The 22,203-nt window shown below is 39.5% G+C and overlaps 2 protein-coding genes across 8 annotated transcripts in view; one reads left to right on the top strand and one right to left on the bottom strand.

The window, feature by feature from the left end:
* Positions 1-704: 704 nt before the first annotated feature.
* ME1 (malic enzyme 1) overlaps positions 705-22,203 on the bottom strand; it is a 118,664-nt gene continuing 97,165 nt past the window's right edge. For both annotated transcript variants that reach the window (XM_082216942.1, XM_082216941.1), the window contains exons 8-14: positions 21,584-21,681; positions 19,714-19,827; positions 13,989-14,094; positions 12,332-12,474; positions 9,916-10,089; positions 3,606-3,704; positions 705-1,314 (exon numbers count right to left, since the gene is read on the bottom strand). In XM_082216942.1, the coding sequence (XP_082073068.1) occupies positions 1,147-1,314; positions 3,606-3,704; positions 9,916-10,089; positions 12,332-12,474; positions 13,989-14,094; positions 19,714-19,827; positions 21,584-21,681 (902 nt within the window). In that variant the 3' untranslated portion in view covers positions 705-1,146. The remainder of the gene's footprint in view (positions 1,315-3,605; positions 3,705-9,915; positions 10,090-12,331; positions 12,475-13,988; positions 14,095-19,713; positions 19,828-21,583; positions 21,682-22,203) is intronic.
* Positions 3,711-22,203, top strand: part of PRSS35 (serine protease 35) — a 161,098-nt gene continuing 142,605 nt past the window's right edge. For 5 of the 6 annotated variants that reach the window (XR_014218091.1, XR_014218092.1, XR_014218093.1 and 2 more), the window contains exon 1: positions 3,711-4,906. The gene's annotated coding sequence lies outside the window, so the exon portion shown is untranslated. Of the gene's footprint in view, positions 4,907-11,461; positions 11,758-22,203 lie in introns of those variants that run through there. The other variant, XM_082216953.1, reaches the window with a different exon arrangement.

Here is a 22,203-nt window from a genome sequence, read left to right as displayed (position 1 = left end):
CTCCCCATTTCCCTTGTATCGCCATCTCCCCCATTCACACACCTTCCTTTCAGTTTTCCTTCCAAGGTGGGTGGAGGGAAAGAGGCTCCTTTTTCCCAGCCTAGAAAGAAGGAAAGGAAGCAGTTGGGGCAGGAATTGAGTAATCTGTTTCGCCACTGGTAGCTCACAGTAGATGCCAAGGATGCATTGGGGACAAGGTTGTAGGACAAGAGGGCTGCACTCAGGTTGTCCATCTGTGCTCTAGCGCTTCAAATAAACATAATTTCCAGCACCATTAACTAAAGTTTGCAGATATTCAAGCTGTGCCACAAAGTAGCATGTCCACAAAAAAATAAAATAAAAAAAATTGTTATCTCAAGCCCAAACTGTACAAAGGCTATATATTAGAAGATACACGAGCACCTCTTTTGGATGTTGTACCAGACATTGCATAGTTCACATGCTCATTCACTAAGGCATGGGTAGTTACGCTACGGAACATCCAGTAACCTTCCTGACTGATGCCTCTTTGTCATTGGTTTACCGGATGGCTTCTCTGTTAAAAATGTGCACATGCCTAGCAAACTACTGACCCAAACTACTTTTCCTTGATTAGGAACATTTGATCTGGCATGAAAAAACTTATGGTTAGAAGTACTTAGCTTTTTATCTTCCTTTTTCTATAGGTGTCACCAGAAAAATATTAAAAGAAATAGCTGAGACGCTTTTAAACTGATCATACTGATGATATATTGCTTTGTCATTTGTTTGCAAAAAAATTTCATCTGAACTTAAGCGCAGAACTGTAATATATGACCATAATTTCATACAGATGTCTAAGTATATGAAAAGTACATTGTAAATGTGCTTCTACAGTACTGCTCTGTAGTAAATTTAGCAGAGCCCCTTCAAAAGAAATATTTAAAAACTGCCTAAATTGATTTTTATTCTCTTAGGCACGTGCTATTTTAGCTTAATTAATTAGCTTAAAGTGAAATAACTAACAATTCTACCAAAATTTCATGGCTTTAGAAAGTATTCAGTGCTGCTAGAAAAGAAAACAAATATATCCTGAGTTCTGACAAATTGTGCTATGATTTGACAAAAGTTGAAAGCTACCAAATAACTGAGTGCTTCCAGTATTGTTGCAGTGCTGCTGTCTTTCTGTTAAAAGTTCCCAGTCTGTATTTTCATGGCTTCTTGGGGCCAGGTGTAAGAGTCTGTCAGAAAGCTTTCATAGTCAGTGCTATAAATATGGGAGCGGATGAATGCTTCTTTGTCTTCTGGCTCAGGGTGGAAAGTGGCTGTGTTGTTCCTGTAGGCATTCTCTGCAATCTGAGAGAGCAAGACAAATCCCTCATTGTTAGACTTCTGCATTGACCTGAGAGGTAGCATAGTGTATAATGAAGAAAGTTATATTTTTGGATATTAAGTATCATATTCTTATCAGACTGATACCAATGAAGCTATAATCTAGCCATGAAAAGATGAAAATATGCACCCAATTTTCTGGAAGAGATTGGCAAAATATACATCTTGAAATGAATTCTGCTTTAGATTCTTTTTCTCGGTTGGGTTGTAGTTCACACTTGGAGAAACAACCCCAAGTTTGTCACAGAATGCATTCTCAACAGGGAGCTGCTGTTAATTTGGGCTCTCTGGTGGGTGTTCACATATGGTAAGTGTTTGTATACATGTTTGCCATGGTCACATTCCTCATTTTCTAGATGAAAAATGGTAATATAATGTGTGAACTGGTTCTTTATAGCCCAGTCCTCACCACCCCCGCCTGTGGACATAACTGGCACTGATTTCCTTGGGACATATTTCTAAGAGAGTATGTTTAAGAGCAGGGGTCAGCAAACTTTTTTAGCAGGGAGCCAGTCCACTGTCCCTCAGACCTTATGGGGGGGGGCGGACTATTTTTTTTTTTTTGGGGGGGGGAGAATGAACGAATTTCTATGCCCCACAAACAACCCAGAGATGCATTTTAAATAAAAGCACACCTACTTGTGTAAAAACACCAGGCAAGCCCCACAAATAACCCAGAGATGCATTTCAAATAAAAGGACACATTCTACTCATGTCAAAACATGCTGATTCCTGGGCCGGATTTAGAAGGCGATTGGGCCGGATCCAGCCCCTGGGCCATAGTTTGCCTACCTATGCTTAAGAGTATACCTCATAGTCACTCCAGCAAAAAGATCTCTAATGCACAAGGCACAGGTTTCTTTGTAAATCCAAGTAGAATGGATACTTTCCCCCTACAGCAAGGTATGAAAGCATCCAATTCTCTCCACCTAGATAAATTTACCAAAACATATTCATTGTAGCCAAAATGATTTCGGAAAGCCTAAGAAACCAAACATGAGCTGACTTAAGAGAAAATCTTCAATCCTGTCATGCCAGTTCATCAACCCAACATATTCTGCTCTGAAATTTGCTTTCAAAATTAATCAGAACTGCTAAATTTATAGAGAAGGAAATTGCCTCCCATTGGTACAGCGCCAATACTCTAGATCAGAAATACTGATGGGGGTTTGTTGCATACTCATTTCTTTTCTATATACATGTTGATAAGCATTCATTTTCTCACATATAAGAACATATCCCTATAAATGTAGGTTACTAAAATATATCTGAATGTTTTTGAAAATATTTCTGTGTTACATATGAAGGTGAGATGAAGTCAAATGTTAGTGTTTCTTGTGTGTCTTTTTGCTTTATTAGGCTGGAGAGCATTACAAGTTAAATATTTCCATTTCAGATAAAAACCAGGAGACTAAAAGCTAGATGGATAATACAAACCCATCAATTATACTGACTATTGTTTCTAACTTAAACAAAATTACTATTCCTATAACAAAACAAATTTTCTAGAGCTGTTCACAAACGTTTTTGCCAAACAAAGAATGCTGGAGAATTTACGCAGAGAAACTTGCATAAGTGTGTTTTAACATCTATAATATATATATATTATAAACTTGAAGAGAGATGAAATATGACAACTCTTTCTACATGCAGTTGGAATCAATTACTACATAAGCCTGAGGGAATGAGTTCATGATTAGAAGCTTACTGACAACAAAGACTGATCGTTACATGAAAGATTATCTCTATCCAGCTCAGCAATAAAAATAAACCAACCTCCTGGGAGATAAAAAGGAAATGAGGCCCAGAGGGTGAAAGATCAAGGACACAACCACACAAGGACCAAACTAGAGATTTAGCCATGGTCTGCTATCCCTTTCCATTTTCGTGAATTTGGACTGGTTAACCTTTCCTCCAGTGACATTTTCCCAAACCCCTGCAACTGCTATTCACCCCATCAGGGAAATCATATATTCTGTGCAGTGTAGTGGAATATTGGCCTAGGACGGCTTGGGTTCAACTTGCCAATCAGCCATGGAGCTCACCAAATGACTGTATGCCAGTCACTTCCTCTCAACCTAATTCATAGGGCTGTTCTGAGGATAAAGGGGGAAGGAAGAGAGAAAACTGATTCCTATCTTGAGATCCTTGGAAGAAGGTGAAAATATAAATGTATTAAATAATGAAATCCACCTTCAGTCTTTGACAAATCATAAGAAGTCTATTCTTAATTAGGAAATACAAAATGTACTTACTTTCACAGCAATTTTCAGAGAGACATCTTGAATTGAAACTAAAGGCGGATACAAACGGCCCTCCTCTAAATGTTTATCTGAGACCTGTTGACATATGACCTAGGAACAAAACATAAGACATGTTCTTTTAAGCTCTCATTAAACAGGTATTTTTATTTGAAAACCCACTGCCAAAAATTGAATGTATGCAACCATTTTTCTATGAGAGTAGAAAACCATTTTTCTATGCGCAGCATCAGCACCCACATCCTCAGCAAGTTCCAGGACCCTAAGCAGCTGTCCCCTCTCTTTATTTTCCCCAGCCCTGTTCTCCAAGCCACCATTTTAATTTCCCACAATGCTTCTGACAGCATTGCTTCAGAGCACTGGGAAATTTTAATGACAACAAGATCCAGCCACTGCATTGCTTGGCACACTGCTACTGCTGAGGTCACTAAGCAAGCCCTACAGGTCCCACCAAAGGGGAGGGAGCCCACCAGAGGGTACTTTGTCCAGCACCCCCTCAAATCTGCACTATGGGCAGCTTTTTTCAAATTTCATATGAACATGTTCACAGAAATAAACTTCTGGACTTACCAAGTCCCGCTTCAGTAATGAAACGGGAGCATAGGATAAGTCAAACAGAACCATGTTCATCGCCCAGAAAGCCCTCATGAGCACACCTCTTTTAAAAAGGTCTCTGATAGGGCACACAAGGAAAAGGATGGAACTAGTAAATAATTAGTCATATGCACGGGGGTGGGGGTGTTAAAAAGACATTCTTAGTCTTACTCAGCATTTATATAGCAATTTTCCAGAGCATACAAAGTGCTTCTCAGTACTCATTCTGCATGCATCCTGAGAGCCTACATTTGAAAACCTATTAGAGAGTTAAAAGAGATTAAGTTTGAGACATATAGAAACCAATACTCATGAGTGGAGGGCCAATGTAAGCAGCACGGGTGGAAGTGGGATTATACTTGTCTGTCGTGGTTATTTATTTAGATAGGACATTGAGCTAAGAAGACAGAAATAGCAAAGCACTTTGGACACAGAAAGTACTGTGGGAAATCATTAACCACCACAACAAATATGTAGACAGTGACTGGAATCTGCTTGACAGAGTGCTTGACCCCACCAGTTAAATAAGGTTATAAAAGGGAGGCAATCTCCCCTATTTTACTTCTAATCCACACCTAAGCAATTCCCAAGGAACTGGAGGAGCCACCTTGCCTTTGGGGCAAGCAGTGAGGACAGACACACGATGCCAAGAACTGACTGGCAAGAGAAGACCTGCAGGAAAGCTCACAAACTATGAGGCGGTTAGTGTTGAGAGTTTAAAATATATAGTTTTATTCTCAGATTTGATCCTATAATAGATGGTTCTATGATCCTGATTTTCCTTCAGTGTTATTTTTCTTTCAGGGATACTTTTGAGATTACAAACACACACACTCTTAATTGAAAAGCAGGAACAAGACATTACAATTAAAGTACAAAAATAATCAGGTACCACTGTTAACACTAAAAAAGCTAAAATAGAATAAAATTCTAACAAACCAGAGTAGTTAGTACAAGTAAGGTGAGCAAAAGAAAGAGCAGAAATCACCTTGCTGGAAAAGCAAAGTTACCATATATCAGGACATAATGCATCAATACCCAAACAAGCAGCAGAATTTTTACTCGGAGAAAGAATTGCCTAGTACTATGAAAGTTGCACTTCTCACCTCCTCTTAACAGAGACTTGCAGCCTGGCAGCCATAGACAGCAAGGAATTACATGCAGGTGCGCAAGGCAGAGCCCTGTTTCTCCTCTGCACCCAAGCCTAGAAATGTAACAGGCTAATGTAGAAAAGACAGGGCCCACTGTCTCTGTGAGACACCCCCCAGGCTATTATTGTGGGCTAATTTACAAGGTGGGCTTAATAGGCAATAAATATTGTGTGTCTTTTTCCCCTTTTTTTAAGGAAATGGCAAAATAAGCTACTGGCAATCATTATTATAGTTTAATCATTTATTATTTATGAATCCACAAGGGGGAGCTAAAAGAAAAGGAGATATAAACCTGTTTGTTTTTCCTGCGGCAAATCAGTAGGATTGCTTTTTCCTGGGATTACAGGTCAGGAATCATAGTTACATTTGCATACTGGTGCAAAAGGAATCATACTGCTACGTGACATGTACTGATTTTCATCGAGTTACATACATTTAGGCATAAAAAGGTGGCAACATCCATTACCATATAATGAAAAGCCAACATAAGGATGATGCCTGCTCTGTGGCAGGGTTGAATAATAAGAATTTCTGAACTGGAGAAATATTTTTCTTACTTTCCTTTATAATCATATTAAAAAGAAGGAGAAGGTTAGAGGCAGGCAATAAATTGCTACATGAATTCATGAAAGATGGTGCTAGGCAAGTGGAATTTCTGATCACACACACACCTTTCATTGGTAGATTCCCCGACTTTTAAGGATCTGGCTCCTGGCCAGTGTTTCAGCCATACTTTTAAAGATGAGGACAAATCTTGAAAAATAACAGATAACACTCTTCTTACTGTGCCCACCAAGTGTACATTTAATGGTAGGACAACATCATGATCAGTGCATCTAAACTTCAAATTAAAGGTAAAGGTAAAGGTACCCCTGCCCGAACGGGCCAGTCTTGACAGACTCTGGGGTTTGTGTGCCCATCTCACATCTATAGGCCGGGGGCCAGCGCTGTCCGGAGACACTTCCGGGTCACGTGGCCAGTGTGACAATGCTGCATCTGGCGAGCCAGCGCAGCACACGGAACGCCGTTTACCTTCCCGCTGGTAAGCGGTACCTATTTATCTACTTGCACCCGGAGGTGCTTTCGAACTGCTAGGTTGGCAGGCGCTGGGACCGAGCAGCGGGAGCGCACCCCGCCGCGGGGATTCGAACCGCCGACCTTACGATCGGCAAGCCCTAGGCGCTGAGGCTTTTACCCACAGCGCCACCCACGTCCCGTAACTTCAAATTATAAACATGTTAATTTATTGTGCTGTTAGTTTCACTATAATGAGACAATACCTACTCGATTTTCCGTGGATACTGTCCAAGAGTGAACACCTTGCCCTTCTGATAACATATTTTATCATTGAAAAGTTAATAGAGTGATCTCTGGAATGACTAAAGCATAGCATGGGCAGTCGCAATAATAATTTATCAGCTCATAATTCTCTGACATTTTACTTTTACTTCATCAGGCTCAGAAGAATGCCGCTTGTCATCACATTAAAATTGCCTACAATTATGGCATTATAGTCTACAGGGCCCTAGATTTACTATCCACAAATCAATGCTGAACTCTACTTGGCATGCAAGTAAGAACACCTGAAAACAGGACTTGCTGTTTTTACAATGACTAAATTGTGTTTTTATTTTTTAAAAAATCAGTTTTAAATGGACAGGTGGCAAATTAAGATACCCATAGCCTGTGTACACATGTAGCCTTTGTAAAAAGCATATGAGTTTTTTTTCATAGTGCACTTTTGTACGTAGCAGTTTGCAGTTGTACACACCTTTGCATGATAACGTCTTCTAAAGTGGCAGCTACTATCCATGATGTCTGTACACATAGTTGGGAATGTTTTCAAACTAGAGTGCAATAGTTTTCTCTATTCCTCTTCCTTCGATTAGTGTTTTCACAGACCTTCTCTCTCTCTCTCTCTCTCTCTCTCTCTCTCTCTCTCTCTCTCTCTCTGTGTGTGTGTGTGTGTGTGTATTTGACATACAGAAGATATGTACTCATACACAAAGCTGGCTAAGTTACTGTACTGCTTCCTCTTTTGTCTATTTTATTCAGAGACAAGTTAAACATGGTTAGGGGGAATAGCACAGCTCCACAATACCAGTAGCTCTGCCCCAGTAAGAAGTGACCTGAGGAAGTGTCCTCTGTGTACACATGCAGGCACATGCGCTTGCGAAGTGCATTATCGACACAAACTGGATTATAATTGTTACAGCAGAGAGTGCTTTAGATTGACAAGTAGTATGGGACAGAGACAACATGAGGATGCTGTCATGTGCACAGCACCCCAAAAAGGCGCTTGCATCCAGCACTGAATCCACATGATCACACAATGTGCACATACCCACTGTTACAAATAGGTACTCATGTTCAAACTTTTCCTATCCCTATTCATTACAGACTCTTCCTCTAGCAAGCCATGGCAAGAGGTTATCTTTTTAAAAGATTCCCTGGTTAAGATCCATTGTACAGGCTGGCTTTATATCGTTTCTTCTTTTGTTTTTCCATGGATTGTATCAAGATGGGTAGAGCAATCCAAACTATCAGAAGCCAGCATAATTTATGCTGGAGTAAATCATGCCAATGTAATTTACCACTATTCCAAACTCTTTTCAGGAGCAGGTCTACTCCTTAGCCTGGCAGAGAGAAAGCAAGCCTTTAAAATAGTTTTATTTACACTACCCTTTTTGCTAGTGTAATTTCCACTGGGTTGCTAGGTTGCATGATTGAGCAGAACAGAGTTTGGAATGGGGTGGGTCTCCAGTATCCTGTCCTGCTCCTGCCACTTTTCAGGGCCTTGGTTCAACCAGCTGAGTCCCAGTTGAGCTGCTGAGGCTTGGCTGAGTCAGGATGAAGGACTGATTGGAGAATTTCCAACTGAGCCAGATGTGGGACTTCAGCCAGTGAATCTGCCTGTTCCAAACACCATTCATCCCAGGGATCTCAAACTAGTTTACAAAATATTCTCATACTAAAAATACATTCAAGTTTGGTATCTGGAAAGCATGGGTATTCCTATGGTGTCAGGATTATTCAGGTAGCATCTCCTGCTCTCAATTATGCACTGTGTGAAGAGATAAAATGCTTATTTATTTATTTATTTATACATACTGTACCCCACTCATCAGACTGGGTTGCCCCTGATACTTCTTCACAGATCAGACACAACTGTCAAACCCATTACTTGACACTAAAGTTTACACAGCATAACTGAGACCAGACGTAAGTGCTCTTGTAGCTGCAATATGACTATGAATCAGACTTTGAGTCATTAGGAGAGTATGTGCAGGGCAGAGATATGTGTACACTGTAATCTTAAGCATGCCTACTTTGAAATAAATCCCACTGAGTTTAATGGGGCTCACTCACAGTTAAGTGCATAACCTTAACATTTAACTAAAGACCTAGATGGCAAAATCTGCACTCAGTGTCACCATCAACAGATGTCTGCCTGAAGAAGTTATTTTAAAGTATCGCTATCTTTTCTAGTACTTTCCACTCCTGCTAAAAGAGTCTGTAAAAGAAGCCAATTTTTGCTGACTTCCTCTCAATTTTGACATTTGAGAGGCTTTGCATGCTCCACCTTTCATTTAAGAAGTTTCCAAAGTACTTTACAAACTATACATATGAGCCCATTCTAGAAAGTTTAAGAAGCCATGTCTTTTAAAATAGACATGGCAGTTTAGGGCAGAGAATTAAGACTTGCCATATCCAACTGAAATTACAGGGAAAGGTTTTAGCCATGAGGATAAAATTAACCAACTTATCCTCAGTCACCTCCTATGTGAAGGATCACTGCCCATCTTGGCTGGTCAAAGCTAGTGGAGAGAGTCTGAGCTTATTCCTGATTTTTGCACATGGCAGGTCCAAATGGTTCCCTAGGGAAAAACACCTTGATGGAAAATTGTAACACCTGGGGTTTCTGTGAGGAAATCTTGCCATTCTTTAAATACACACACACACACACAGAGAGAGAGAGAGAGAGAGAGAGAGAGAGAGAGAGAGAGAGAAGCAACAAATTACTTGCTAGAGCAATTGCTGCCAATTCTCTGCTAGAAGAAATTCACAGTTCTGCATGATTTTACATTCTGAAATAAATAACAGGTTCAACAGTACTCTTTCCTCCCTCAAAACAATGTAGGAGAATCACCCAAAATTAGGACTCAGAGGCTTTGGTATATTAACCATAGGCATGTGTCCCTCAATACACATTCAGTCTATGTAATAGGAGAAGTACTGCTTTTGTTTCAGCGCTGGTTTAATCCATCAGATTTCTGATGAATTCCTGTCTCGTTACCTTACATTACACAGAAAGTATCAGTTTCAGTGTTTCAGATAGTATTCAGGTGTTTGTGGCCAGGGAAGATGGTGTGGTCTGGAGAGAGTTTTGAGGGCCAGATTCTGAGAGTCAGGATGGGGGGGCACATTCAGTCCTCAGGCTGAGGTCCCTCACCCCAAACTACCAGTCTGAAGGCCCTACAACAACATGCTGTCATAAACTGATGTGCCATACATGTCCTTTTCTGGGCAGACATTATCAGGTATACAACAGTCAGTACCTCTGCAGTTGTGAGGAAAATTTCTTCACTTATATGTCTTATTCCACATGCAACAACTCCAAGGGCAACTCCTGGAAACACATAAGCATTGTTACCCTGTCCAGGAAAAAATGTGCGTCCATCTGGAAGAGTGACACGATCAAAAGGGCTTCCACTTGCAAAAATGCCACGCCCCTAAAACAAACGTTTTGCAAATGTTATTGGATGGAGGAAAATCAGAACCTGCATCTATATCTATAAAACAGTGTTTTCATAAAGTAACTACAGTATACCAGAAACTTACACATAAGTCACAAAACAAGAATTTTGCAATTCTGACTATGTACTGTTAAATAAGTCTCTCTCTGGTCGGTGCATTGTCAGCAACAAGGCAAGTTCCAAACCAATCTGAACCCAGTAGACGTTTGTATCATAATGTCTCTTTGTGTCTGATATCTTGCTGAGACATATGATAACAAACTGGAATTATGTCTATTTCATATGATATTTATTACTTTATTTTTCAGTTTTAGGAAGAATTGGAATTTAGTATCTTCAGAACTAGTTTCAGCCATCCACATAAATGCAAGTATGCAAAACTGAGACTCACATTATGACTATGTGAGATATATATAAAGGCAACCCCTCATTTATGTGGGGATTACGTTCCAAGGCACCACACATTTAATAGTAATTGTGTATATTTGAAACACAATTGAAAAAGTCTGCAAATGTCCTGTTCCCGCCCCCATCTGTTCTGCCCCTTTTTGTGACGTTTCTGGGTTGCTTCTGGGTTTGACACGATGAATGTGTGTGCAAGTCGCTCACATACTGAACATGCATAAATGGGGGGGGGGGTTGTATAAATGACCCCTCTTCTAGGAAGAATCATAATAGTTCACAGTGATGCCATCATAATCTCTAATGAAGTTCATGGCCACAGCTTCTATCTGCTAAGGTAAAAAGTGGCATGAAAGAATACAAATCCAACAGCCCTACTTGGCTAAGGCTTTGCTGAGGTCTGAGTGAAACAAATAAAATAGTTGGTTCAGTATGCATGAAACTGCCAGCATTGGAAGATAAGGTCTGTAAATGCTTATTTGTCATCCTTCTTAAAAGGATTCACAATGCAATTCTATGCATGTCTACTCAGACATAACTCCCTTTCAGATCAGTTGGGCTTGCTCCCAGGTAAACAGGTATAGGATTGCAGCCTTCATGATTAAATTTAATTTTTAAACAGAAGGATCCTTGTTTAACTTACAGAACTGCAAATATGCATGGAATACAAACAAGAACACTATATAGTTATTCAAAAGAATATCATTTAGCTTGGTGTCATGTAGATTTATAATGGCCTGCTTTATACATTTTGCTGGAAGATTAGGTATTTCAGTATATTTTTAGCTCTGGTTACCAGGTGGAGCTGCCCATTGTAACCATATTTTTTAAAATATTTGCATTCCTGTTTCATTCCTGCATTCACTCTAATGTATACATTTCGGTAGGCAAATAGGATATGCTTAATATTTGTTTTCTATTTATAGAATTATAAATTTGTCCTGCATCAGTAGAGAAATTCCATGGGGAAAGTACTTGACCCAAAGAGAAAGTATAAAGACTGCAATTCATATGCAGCAGGATTTAGATTATACATCATTTCATTCCAGCTACGTCCTCCCAAGTCAATGGACCAGTTAAAAGACAAGTTATATGGCTTAGAGAACAATCCTGCTGCTCCAACATCCCCAGGTTGATGGCTGGAGAGGATCAGAGCAATGGGTTTGTGCCTCTCCTCTAACAAGAAGAAATGCCACCAGTTTGGGGGAGCTCTGCTACAGTGGAGGCTCCATCTGGAACCAGGTAAAAAGAAGCCAGCAGCAGAAGCAATAGCAAGATGTAACCCCCAAAAATGAGGTCTTTTATGGGTGGGGCAATGGCAGCTTGGCGCAATGGCAGCTTTGGATTCAATGGATTGAAAGCACCTTGGTCCCAAGCATCTCTGCCAATTTAGAGATGTAATAGCAAAAAGGATGAGAAAACTACCTGCCACCCCCACCTTCAGCCATGTCTTCTCTCTAAGCCCTCTGTGTACCTGTGGCAGGGTATGTGCCTCATGTATGTCTGTCTATGTGTACATGCAAGAGTGTGTGGGGTCACCACACCTGGTCTGACTCCCACAGTGTAAAGTGTGGAGCAGGCACACAAACTGTTGGCATGTGGCCTCCAGAAGGCTGGCCAAAAAAGGTGAGCCACTCCATTTCCCTTTGGAGCTCCTGGGTGAGGCTTGAAGCGAGGTGTCATGAGTGCAAAGCACGAGGGGTTAGAAACTTTCATTTTTAACATATAAGTCAAGAATCTAATTATTCTACCTTGCTGCTGAAATAACGTTCATTAAGTACAACCAATTCAATATCAATCAAGGTTCTTTCCTTACTTCGGTTAGAGTGTAGCAGTCCTCAGCCGAGCATTCTGCTTTGCTAGTTGGGTTACTGAGAGCAAAAATAATTGGCCTCTGGTTGAAGGAAGCCATATCCTGGATAATCTTTTTTGTAAATGCACCACCAATAGCAGCAACTCCTGAGGAAGACAATGGGAAATTTGGATGAAGTAACTCTTTTGATTCATAGACAAAAGGCAGAATCCACCATAACCTGTCCTGTTGCACTCATATGCAAAGGAAATGTGCCACTGTGACATTTCATTTCAATGAAGCTGGTGCTTGAGATATTTCCAGCCCAGAATGAGACACTTCAGGATCTTAAGTAGTTGTAATATTGACACATATTCAATTGAGTTGCATTAAGCTGTACGAACAGATAGATGCTTGAGTCTTGAAGAGCTGCAGTTTAACATATAATCTTCCTGTTTTTCTTCTGATATCTTAGGCCTCTCAAAGAAAGTATAGTTCAAAGTCTGGCTCCCATAATTTTTATTGGCTAATTGGACTAAACAAAAAGTACTGGCATTTGATCTACATTTTGTAGAGTTTATGTCAATTTTGCTTCTAGACTGTTAATCATAAGAATGTCAACCTTTTCTAGCCAGAGGGTATAATAAATTAGAAAACATAATTTCACTTATTCTTTATGGCTACTTTTATTAAAATAATTGTTTCTGGTCCAACAATAACAAGTCTTCTTCCTGAACGGTGTCTAGCAAGACTCCATATATGGCATTTGCTGAGACTTGTTTTAAAAAAAACCTTGGGAAAGTATCAGACAACGAAGCAATCCCCGTCATGCAAGGAGAGATTTTTTAACAATTAATCATCCATACAGGAAAAAAAATCTCAAATTTGATCAGTCTTTCTTGCTACACAGCAGATACACAGCAGATAAACATGGTATTTATATAAATTCTTTTCATGTTCCACACTCAATGCTATACATTACATTTTGAATATACACAGCTACCTGAATGTAACTGTTTATACCCTTTTTCAGTAAATGGAATTTAGTAGTGATTATTCTGTAAAGTATCCTGTACAGAATAGGGTACAGAATAATCCCTCTTAAATTTCATTCACAGAAAAAGCGTACAGAATAATCCCTTCTAAATTCCATTCACTACAAAACAATGTAACTACGTTCAGGTAAATGTGCACGTTTTTATTCATAATGCAGTTATTGGAAAAGAATTTAAAGACGGGGGAAGGATAAATTACACACTATTCTGATTATATTATGCCTCAGGCAGCAAATGAGAGGAAGGACATAATCCAGGGAGTGGATTAAAAAGTATACATTGACCTAAAGCTATGAGTTCTTCCTGATGTAATGCATCGCTTATCCATTACTTACACTACAGTTCAAAATTTTCTAGAGCTTCACCTGGTTTCAACCTCTGAAGGAAACAAAACAAAGCTATTTTATAACAGCTAACATCGCTTCCTGAGCATGGTTTTTTGGGGTTAGAGGACTGTCCTGTGATCTTTGGATGAAGGACGATATACAAATTCAATTAATAAGAATAATACATACTCAAAACTTATTTTTATACATTGCATGCATATTCACAGCGTCTATATCACACAATAAACAAAGAGGCAAAGGTAGTATAGGTGGTTGGACAAACAGAGATGTAAGTGTTACCTATAAGAGCAGTTGGCCTTAAACTGTTAACAATATCTTCTAGATTTTTCATCTCTTCATGTTGATGGGCAAACTGTTCTTTCTCATCTGTTAGTGAGGCACGGCCCTAAGTTTAAAAAGAGAATTAATTTATTAGAAATATAGATTTGCATCCATTCTGTGTTTTTTGTCTCAATGAAAGGACTCAACTTGTCCTCAAAAGCACACCTATCTTCTCTCATCTTACGAGTCAATACCGGCCACGTGCCAAAACCTGCTACAACCATTCTCTGATAGTATATTACACTTCCCCCAATTAAGAGCAGGTAGGTTTTACTAAGCATTTTTGTACCTCTTTGGAACAATAGATAGGATTTTTGAGAGAGATGTGTTCATACAACTTCTGGAAAATCGTTATCATACACCTGTGTGAGAAAACCTTCCAAAGTCCATTTGGTGAAAACCCCTTAGATCTGGGGAGAAGGTAGTTGCACTCATTTTCAGGGGGGGGGACCAAACCTTCTGATCAAAATTCATGAGCGACGTTACCCTGAAATACCTTGTTTGAATGTCTTATCTGCTTAGTGATCTTGCATCAAAACTCTCTTAAATGGTTGTGAATGGGTATCCCCATTTGCCCCCCAACAGAAACTACTGACAAATGAAAAATGCAAACTGCCTCTTGTATTCCACTGATTGGTAAAGTTGGCACCTGGCCCCCTCAATCAATTAATATACAGAATGAAGGACTAGAAACAGCTTGCACTTCTCCAGTAATTAATTACACAGCTCGCAAGAGGCTTGTCTATTCTTTTCCAAGCTTCAAGTAGAGGAAATTGAACGGAATTTAGAGAAGGGCACATAATAAAGCCAAGATTTTCTCTCTAAAACTAGGTGGTCTTAAAATGCCTATCAGCAGCCTAGCTAGGATGTTTATGGAGATAATTTTCTTTTCTGAGAGGGATAGCAAGCAGAAGGAGGGTTTTAAGATTTCTTTGAGCTCCACTGCCATTAGTGAGTGTGGAATGGAATGGTAGAACAGGAACATGGTCAACTGAGTACATCAAAGGAATGCTTTTTAACTGATAATAGGTATGCTAGATTTCCGAAATTCAAAAACATGAGTGTAGTATTTCTCACCATGAGCTGGCTAGCAGGGGTGATACGCACCATTCCAGGTCTCAAACCTGGAGTAACTGCAGCTGTGTGAAGGAACTGGAATTCAGCACTCAAGAAGAGCCAGTTATCACTTACACTACATAGAACAGAATCCCTTAAATGGCATTGTGGGGAAATGCATGCTTTTTGTGCCTCCAGAAGTGTAGGCCCTCCTAAGTAACCACAGCAAAGCTCTAGTCAGTGAGAGCTCACTTCTGAATCTGAAGGGGGTGGAAGTTACAAAAGCAGCCCCCAAGAGCCATCATGATTCAAACTGAAGAACTAATGCCCAATAAATATGAAAAAGTGCATACAACTAAAGGGAATCTACTTCAAATGCCTATTTTGATGTTTTGTGGCAAATTATGTGGTTTGGTGTTGTGGTTCCCTGCCCCCCCACCCCCAAAATTAGGCAAAAGTATAATAACAGGGACCTGTGTAAGTCCAGAATGAATAAAGAGAACAAGGGTTTTAAAAGCTGTCATAACACAACTACGTTTTTCCATTTAGAAAATCTATTATAAACACACGTTTCCAGGTTTGTGCTTTGGTACAAATTACCTCACTGCATTTGTTCTCTTTCTCCTTCACTTCCCTGGTTGGTAACCACAAGTCTTGGTATTTATATAATGGAAAGCAATATATTATCATCAGCAGTATATGGTTCAGGGTGACATAGCATAGATCTGTCACATGGCTAGCAATAAATATGTTGCTGTATGCTAGACCATGCCAGCTTCTTTCAACTCACCCTTGATTTATTTGGGGATAGCTATCGTTCATCCCCCTCTTCTCTTATAAAGTTTTCTTTAAAGAATGAATTGCTGGGTTTTCAGCTGATATAAATATGTACTCATGCAATTAATAAATGGTTATAAACATTTTCTTAGTATTGCTACCACAGAACTATTCTGAGAAACTTGAACCTGGCCCCCTTTGTGACCAAAATGAAAAATTCATAGCCCCTCCACAATACCTTCGGTCACCTTCTGACATACTCATGAAGGCCAATTTCAAGGCAAAATTACTGGGCTACTAACTACAGTGCTGTTTTTCAATACTCCAGCAGGTGTCACTGGGATTTTAAGAAAATACATAAAACATTAGTTAAAAAACAAAAACAAAAAACTAGCATAAAACACAGTTAACTTAAAAATGCAAAAAGGTCTTTTTTAAAGTTATAATATAGTTAACACAAATCTTATCTATCACAGTGCAAAATATTTTAAATTTAAAAACTGCTAATCTATTTTAACTATGCATATAAGTCTCCTCTGCCATATCTCTCAGGCTGAATCCATTTGTTCTCCCTTTGCTAACTTCGTTAAATTTCACCAAATTCTGATTACTTCCATGCAAAGAAACTTTCCCAACCATACCACCTTGGTACATGCCTTAGGTATTTACTTTTTTATTACCATTTCCCATTCCATTCCACTCTGATTCTTTTATAATCAATTTAAAAACATGGCATCTATTTGTTAACAGTCTGACCACAAGAATGCAATCCAATGACGCTCGGGCACATTTAAGCCACTTGATTATTCTCATCCCTTTCCCTGAAAAGTGAATTCAACTGGGCTGAAAGGCCAGATTCTCAAAATAGCAGATGTTTAGGGGCCTTAACCAACTTTGTCATGGAAAAAACCATTTACTTTGATTCTGGAAGGTGCTAGTGGTTACTTTTTAAAAATACCACCTCCATATCTTTTCTTTCAAACTCCTTTCACCCTCCACTGCCACTTTATCTAATTGCCAGTTCCATCGCAACAGTTCCAAACTGTTTACTGTCTAAATCCCCTTCCCCATACAAACTTGTTGCCCTCCAAAATCATATGGCCAAACAGCTGTCCCTATACATCCTGCCCATTTAAATATCCATGTCTTTCAAGTCTCCTCCTCCACTGACAACAGGTCATCAGCACTCACTCCCAAATCTGCATCCTGCACTGTTGGCTGTGGGTGATGGCAAACTGCATTCGTCACACACTCTGGATTGATGTTGAATTAGGGAAGATTTGGCTTAGAGTCCATGCTTAGCCATGATGCTGACTGCATGTCCTTGGTCACGTCTCTAACTCTGCTTAAACTACCTCACAAGATTACTGTGAGGATTAAATGTGATAATCCCATGCATGCCACTTTAAGCTATTTAGCGAAAAGGCAAAATATAAATGAGAATGATAGACAGAAAGAAACATTCGATACTTTCTGCTTCCTTTAATTCAGACTTATCTAGAGACAAATAAATTAGGAGAAAAGTAATATTATCTGCTAGGATTTCCTGTATTTACATGCTACTCTCCTTGGTAGCGATGCTCTGGTTCGCCAGAAGCTGCTCAGTCATGCTGGCCACATGAACCGGAAGCTGTCTGCGGACAAACGCCAGCTCCCTCGGCCAGTAAAGCGAGATGAGCACTGCAACCCCAGAGTCGTCCGCGACTGGACTTAATGGTCAGGGGTTCCTTTACCTTTACCTTAACTCTTTGGTGGAGATATGGGCCATGTAATATTAATGACTGAATAGAACTGTGGAGGAAACAACAACAAACATCACCTCCTCTTTTTGGATAGAGAAACTCATCCAACTCCAGGAATATTATAATAACATTAATATGCAACGTCATCCATCTAGCCAGAAGTTATAGTGATTGCACAAAATCAATGCACACAACCTCAATGGCCATGTGAGGCTAACTATAGAAGGGTTCCTCAACTGCATCATAAAGCTTCTTTAAACTTTACAGTTTTATGTGAAAGCACACTCCAAGTCTCACTATTCTAATCTACCAGTCATTAAAGACCCAGGGGAGTAGAATGCATTTATACACACATGGTGACAAGAGAAAGACATCAATTGAGGGAAAGATGAGAATACAATAGCAAATCAAAGTTTATTTTCACTAAGACCAACCATAAAAACTATGCAAACAGCATATGAAGAAGTTGAATAAATCAGCTGTATTATTTTGTTTTTCTTGTTAATTTTAAGAACCTCAAAACTATAACATAAATGACCACTTTTATTTTGGTCAAGCTCTGGCATGGGGAAGAAATGAGGTAAAAGGAACTGATGTAATCACCCAGCAGCTTTGACTTTCTAACCACTGCTGATACCATAGCAAACCACAGCATGTAGGAAGGGCATGATCTCCTCTCCATCACTATGCAATAGAGTTATTTGAGGCAACACAGCTGAACTTTAAGTAGAAGTCTGGCAAACATAAAGGAAAATATCAGCAGGAAATTATCTCTTATATCAGCATTTCTTTTCTCCTTTTGATAAATAACTTCATGTTTGTGGGCCCAAGCCCAGCAGGCCGGTGATCTGAGTAGTGATCTTATAATGATAGAAATGATTACAAGACAATATTATGGGATTGAAATTGGCCATAACTTTTTTTTATTACTAATGTAGTAGGCATGGGTATGCATCCTGAATCAATCAACCCACCTGCTGATTGATTGCTCCTTCAGGGTCGATCCTGTGTCTCCCGATGACACAAATCAAATGGGGTGGTCCCACCAGGATGCCAGTAGGATGTTCTATAGTCCGACAGCCCCCTGTCTGGACCACCAGACAGACTCTCCAGCACGTAGACTATGGATCCAACCCAATGCCTTTTTCTGCCATCTGAGTCAGCCCCTCCCTGCCAGCTTAACAACAAACCAATCACATCTGCAACCAATCCCATAGGCCCCAGTAAATATCCATCAGCCAGGCCTCATTGCCACTTGGTGATAAGTATACTCTGTCAGGCTGGTATAAGTCCAATTTATCAAATGTGTTGCCAGGGTGGCATATGATATGCCCACCCAACTGTGCTATGCAGGACATAGCTCAGTTAACTTTCTAACATGAATGGCTGACATGTGCAGGCAGTGCTGCACCTCGCCAGTGGTGTTGCTCCAGGTTCTCAGACCAGAAGATGGTCAAACTAGGGTGTGTTGCCCGCAGAGCGACGAGATCTGCGGTTCCTGCCAATATGAGGGTGATGCCCTTCCTATCAGCCACATCATTTTCTCCGAGTTGTATCATGATGGCATCTGGTGGCCCAAGGAATTCTGTATTCTATTCGCATTTCTTTTCTCCTTTTGATAAATAACTATCAAACTAAATTCTATTCAGACTAGACCCTTAGAAATGAATGGACCTAGGTTAGTCATGCCCATTAATTTTCATGGGTCTTCTCTGAGTATGACTAACATTTGATACAACACAATATGATTTACACTGCTGAACACACTCACATAAATTGACATGTTCATGGAAGATAAAAACAAACTTAAACACTCCCCTTAGTGTTTATGTTAGTCAGCTTGCTGAAAAAAATCCAAATCAGGGTCAAAGAATATCACCTAAGGATATTATGGGGATAATTATCTTTCCAAAAAACACTGACCCAGTTTCAATTTTACTGGGTTACTTAGCCACCTCTAACACATGTAAGTGTAAGGAAAAGGAGACATCACTGAGACCTAAGAACATGTAGATTGAGACATATATATGTTGTTTCAACCAATAATGTACAGAAAAAGTGGAATACTTCAAATATGCATTTGTAGAATAAGGAAAAATCTGCATCACCTTTACAATTAATCCTTTGGAATCAACCATCCATATCTTTTTGATGGCTTCCTTTTTCGGTGTCCCTTCCTTTTCCATGGCCATAAGAATCAGATTGGCGATCCCCAGAGCTGCCTTAACAAGAAAAAGGAGAGGAAAAAATAATTAGGTCATGAAATTCCAGTTGTATAGCTTATCTTTACTCTTTTAGAACCTATTAGCCACAGTAACAATGATAACTGTAGAAACAGCCTACCTTAAAAAACTCCTGTACCTCTGGTGGTCCACAGACCACAGTTTGGTACCCCAATATAAGGGATATATATGAGGAAGAGTGAGAAGCAAACATGATACTTGAATAATCCATATCTGTTTAATTTTGAAACAACTGCTTACTGTTTCTCTGATTCTGTGTCCAATGAAAATGGCATCTCTTGGAGACATGCTAGAAAGTTATCATGTAAGTTATGACAGAAAGCTGGACTAGGCAAGAAGCATGTTTCTTCAAACAGATGTCCGAGAATAACTGTGACATGGCACCCAATGGACCTCCTCCCGCCAGGTTCTAAAAAGGTTATGTGACATACACGTAGCAGGCTCCAAAAATTCCAAAGGATGAATACAACATTAAAGACCACAAGTAGACATAAACAATATCTGACAACTCTGTTGAGTCATAAAAGCTCCCAGGCTACTCAATAAGACTGACATCTACATATAACGGTAAGGCTCAAAGGACAATAGCCATTTAGTTTCCATCTTGCATACAGTTCTTGACCATCATAACAACAGCAGCAATAACAACAACAAATCTCAGGTAGGGGAAAGGAAAAGCAGGACTGAGAACTTCAGACAATATAGATATGCTTTTCAGTGCTCTAAACCTATATGAAGGTAACACTAGATTACTAATTGCTTTATGCCATGAAAAAGATTTTTTTGTGTGGTGGTAGTCATTATTGTTTTTTACTAATTGACCTTGCATCTTGTTAATAAATTGATTCTTTTGGGTGATAGCCTTCAAATATTATGACGGGAAGGACTGAAGGTACCTGCAAGGGGATGTATTGCATGTGAATGTGAAGAAGAAAACTTAATAGACACAATCTATAAATTTTAAACTGAAGTTATTTTCATACCAAAAAATAATGATGATGATGGGGGGGTGGAGCGAGGGGGTTGAATGGGCAGCAAGGGCCAAATGCTTATATCAGGAGTTAATCTTTAACAAGGAAATGCTTCAATGGAGCCTTTGGGTTCTATATACTAACTGGCCAGCTTATTTGTTTATTGTTATACATCTGTTGTGCCTTTCTTTCATCCTGGAAGGTGGTGTACATAGGGTTCCAACCCAGGCAAACCCCCATCCAGACGCTCAGACCTGTTTAGCTTCAGGAATATAACTTTATTAGGTGCTTTTAGCCTTAGTCAATAGTAAAGCTATATGTAAAGGTAAAGGACCACTGGACGATTAAGTCCAGTCTAATTTGACTTTGGGGTGTGCCACATATCTCACATTCAGGCTGAGGGAGCTGACATTTATCCACAGACAGCTTTCCGTGTCATGTGGCCAACCTGACTGAACCGCCTTTGGTGCAATGGGACACTGTGACGGAAGCCAGAGCACATGGAAACACCATTTACCTTCCTGCAGCAGCAGTACCTATTTATCTGCTCATGCTACCATGCTTTCAAACAGAAAGGCTGGCAGGAGCTGGGACAGACCAACGGGAGCTCACCCTGTCATGAAGACTCAAACTGCCTACCTTACGATCAGCAAGTCTGAGAGGCTCAATTGTTTAGACCACAGTACCACCTGCTATACGTACCTTCACTTTTAAAAATAAGTTAAATAACAGGAAAGATAATAATTGGATAAATGGTGTATTACCTCGCCTGCTCCCTGGAACAGTATTGTGTGATCTGACAGTTTGTTGCCAGTAATCCGTAGAGCAGCAAGAAGTCCTGCAACAGCCACTGATGCTGTTCCTGAAAAATAAAATGGAACTTACTTCATCAAATTTAAAATTAACTTGTGTCATTGCTAATGATTACCAACAAGTACCCACCCCTTTGTGATTTTTAAAAATATAATCCTGTCCTTAATGGCTATGTTAACCTCTGCTACTAAATTGCAACACATTGATTTATTTATTTTTAAGCACAGGATGAGTACCACACACAGCAAGGTTAAATTAACGTTTGTTTAATTATACTACTACAATGTAATAACAATCTGAAATTATGTATTCGACTTCCTTTTAAAAGACTTATTTTAATAGATTTCAATAGCAAACCTGTTGAAATGAGAAGAGGTGTCCTCGGGGCACAAAACATGTAGAAGTCGTCTTACAAAGGCTACAAAATTATTGTAATAGCATTAAAATGTTGATTTGAGCTTATGGTGTAGGGTAATATTACATAATGGAATAGAAAGAATGCTAGAGGGCACATACACTGGAAAGATATCTGGAAAGTTGATGTATACAAGAAATAGTTTCAATATGGTCC

Source organism: Podarcis vaucheri (assembly GCF_965113315.1).
Source record: "Podarcis vaucheri genome assembly, chromosome: 3".
NCBI lineage: Eukaryota > Metazoa > Chordata > Lepidosauria > Squamata > Lacertidae > Podarcis > Podarcis vaucheri.
Note: the sequence above shows the minus strand (reverse complement) of the source record. Positions and strands in the feature narration are given on the sequence as shown.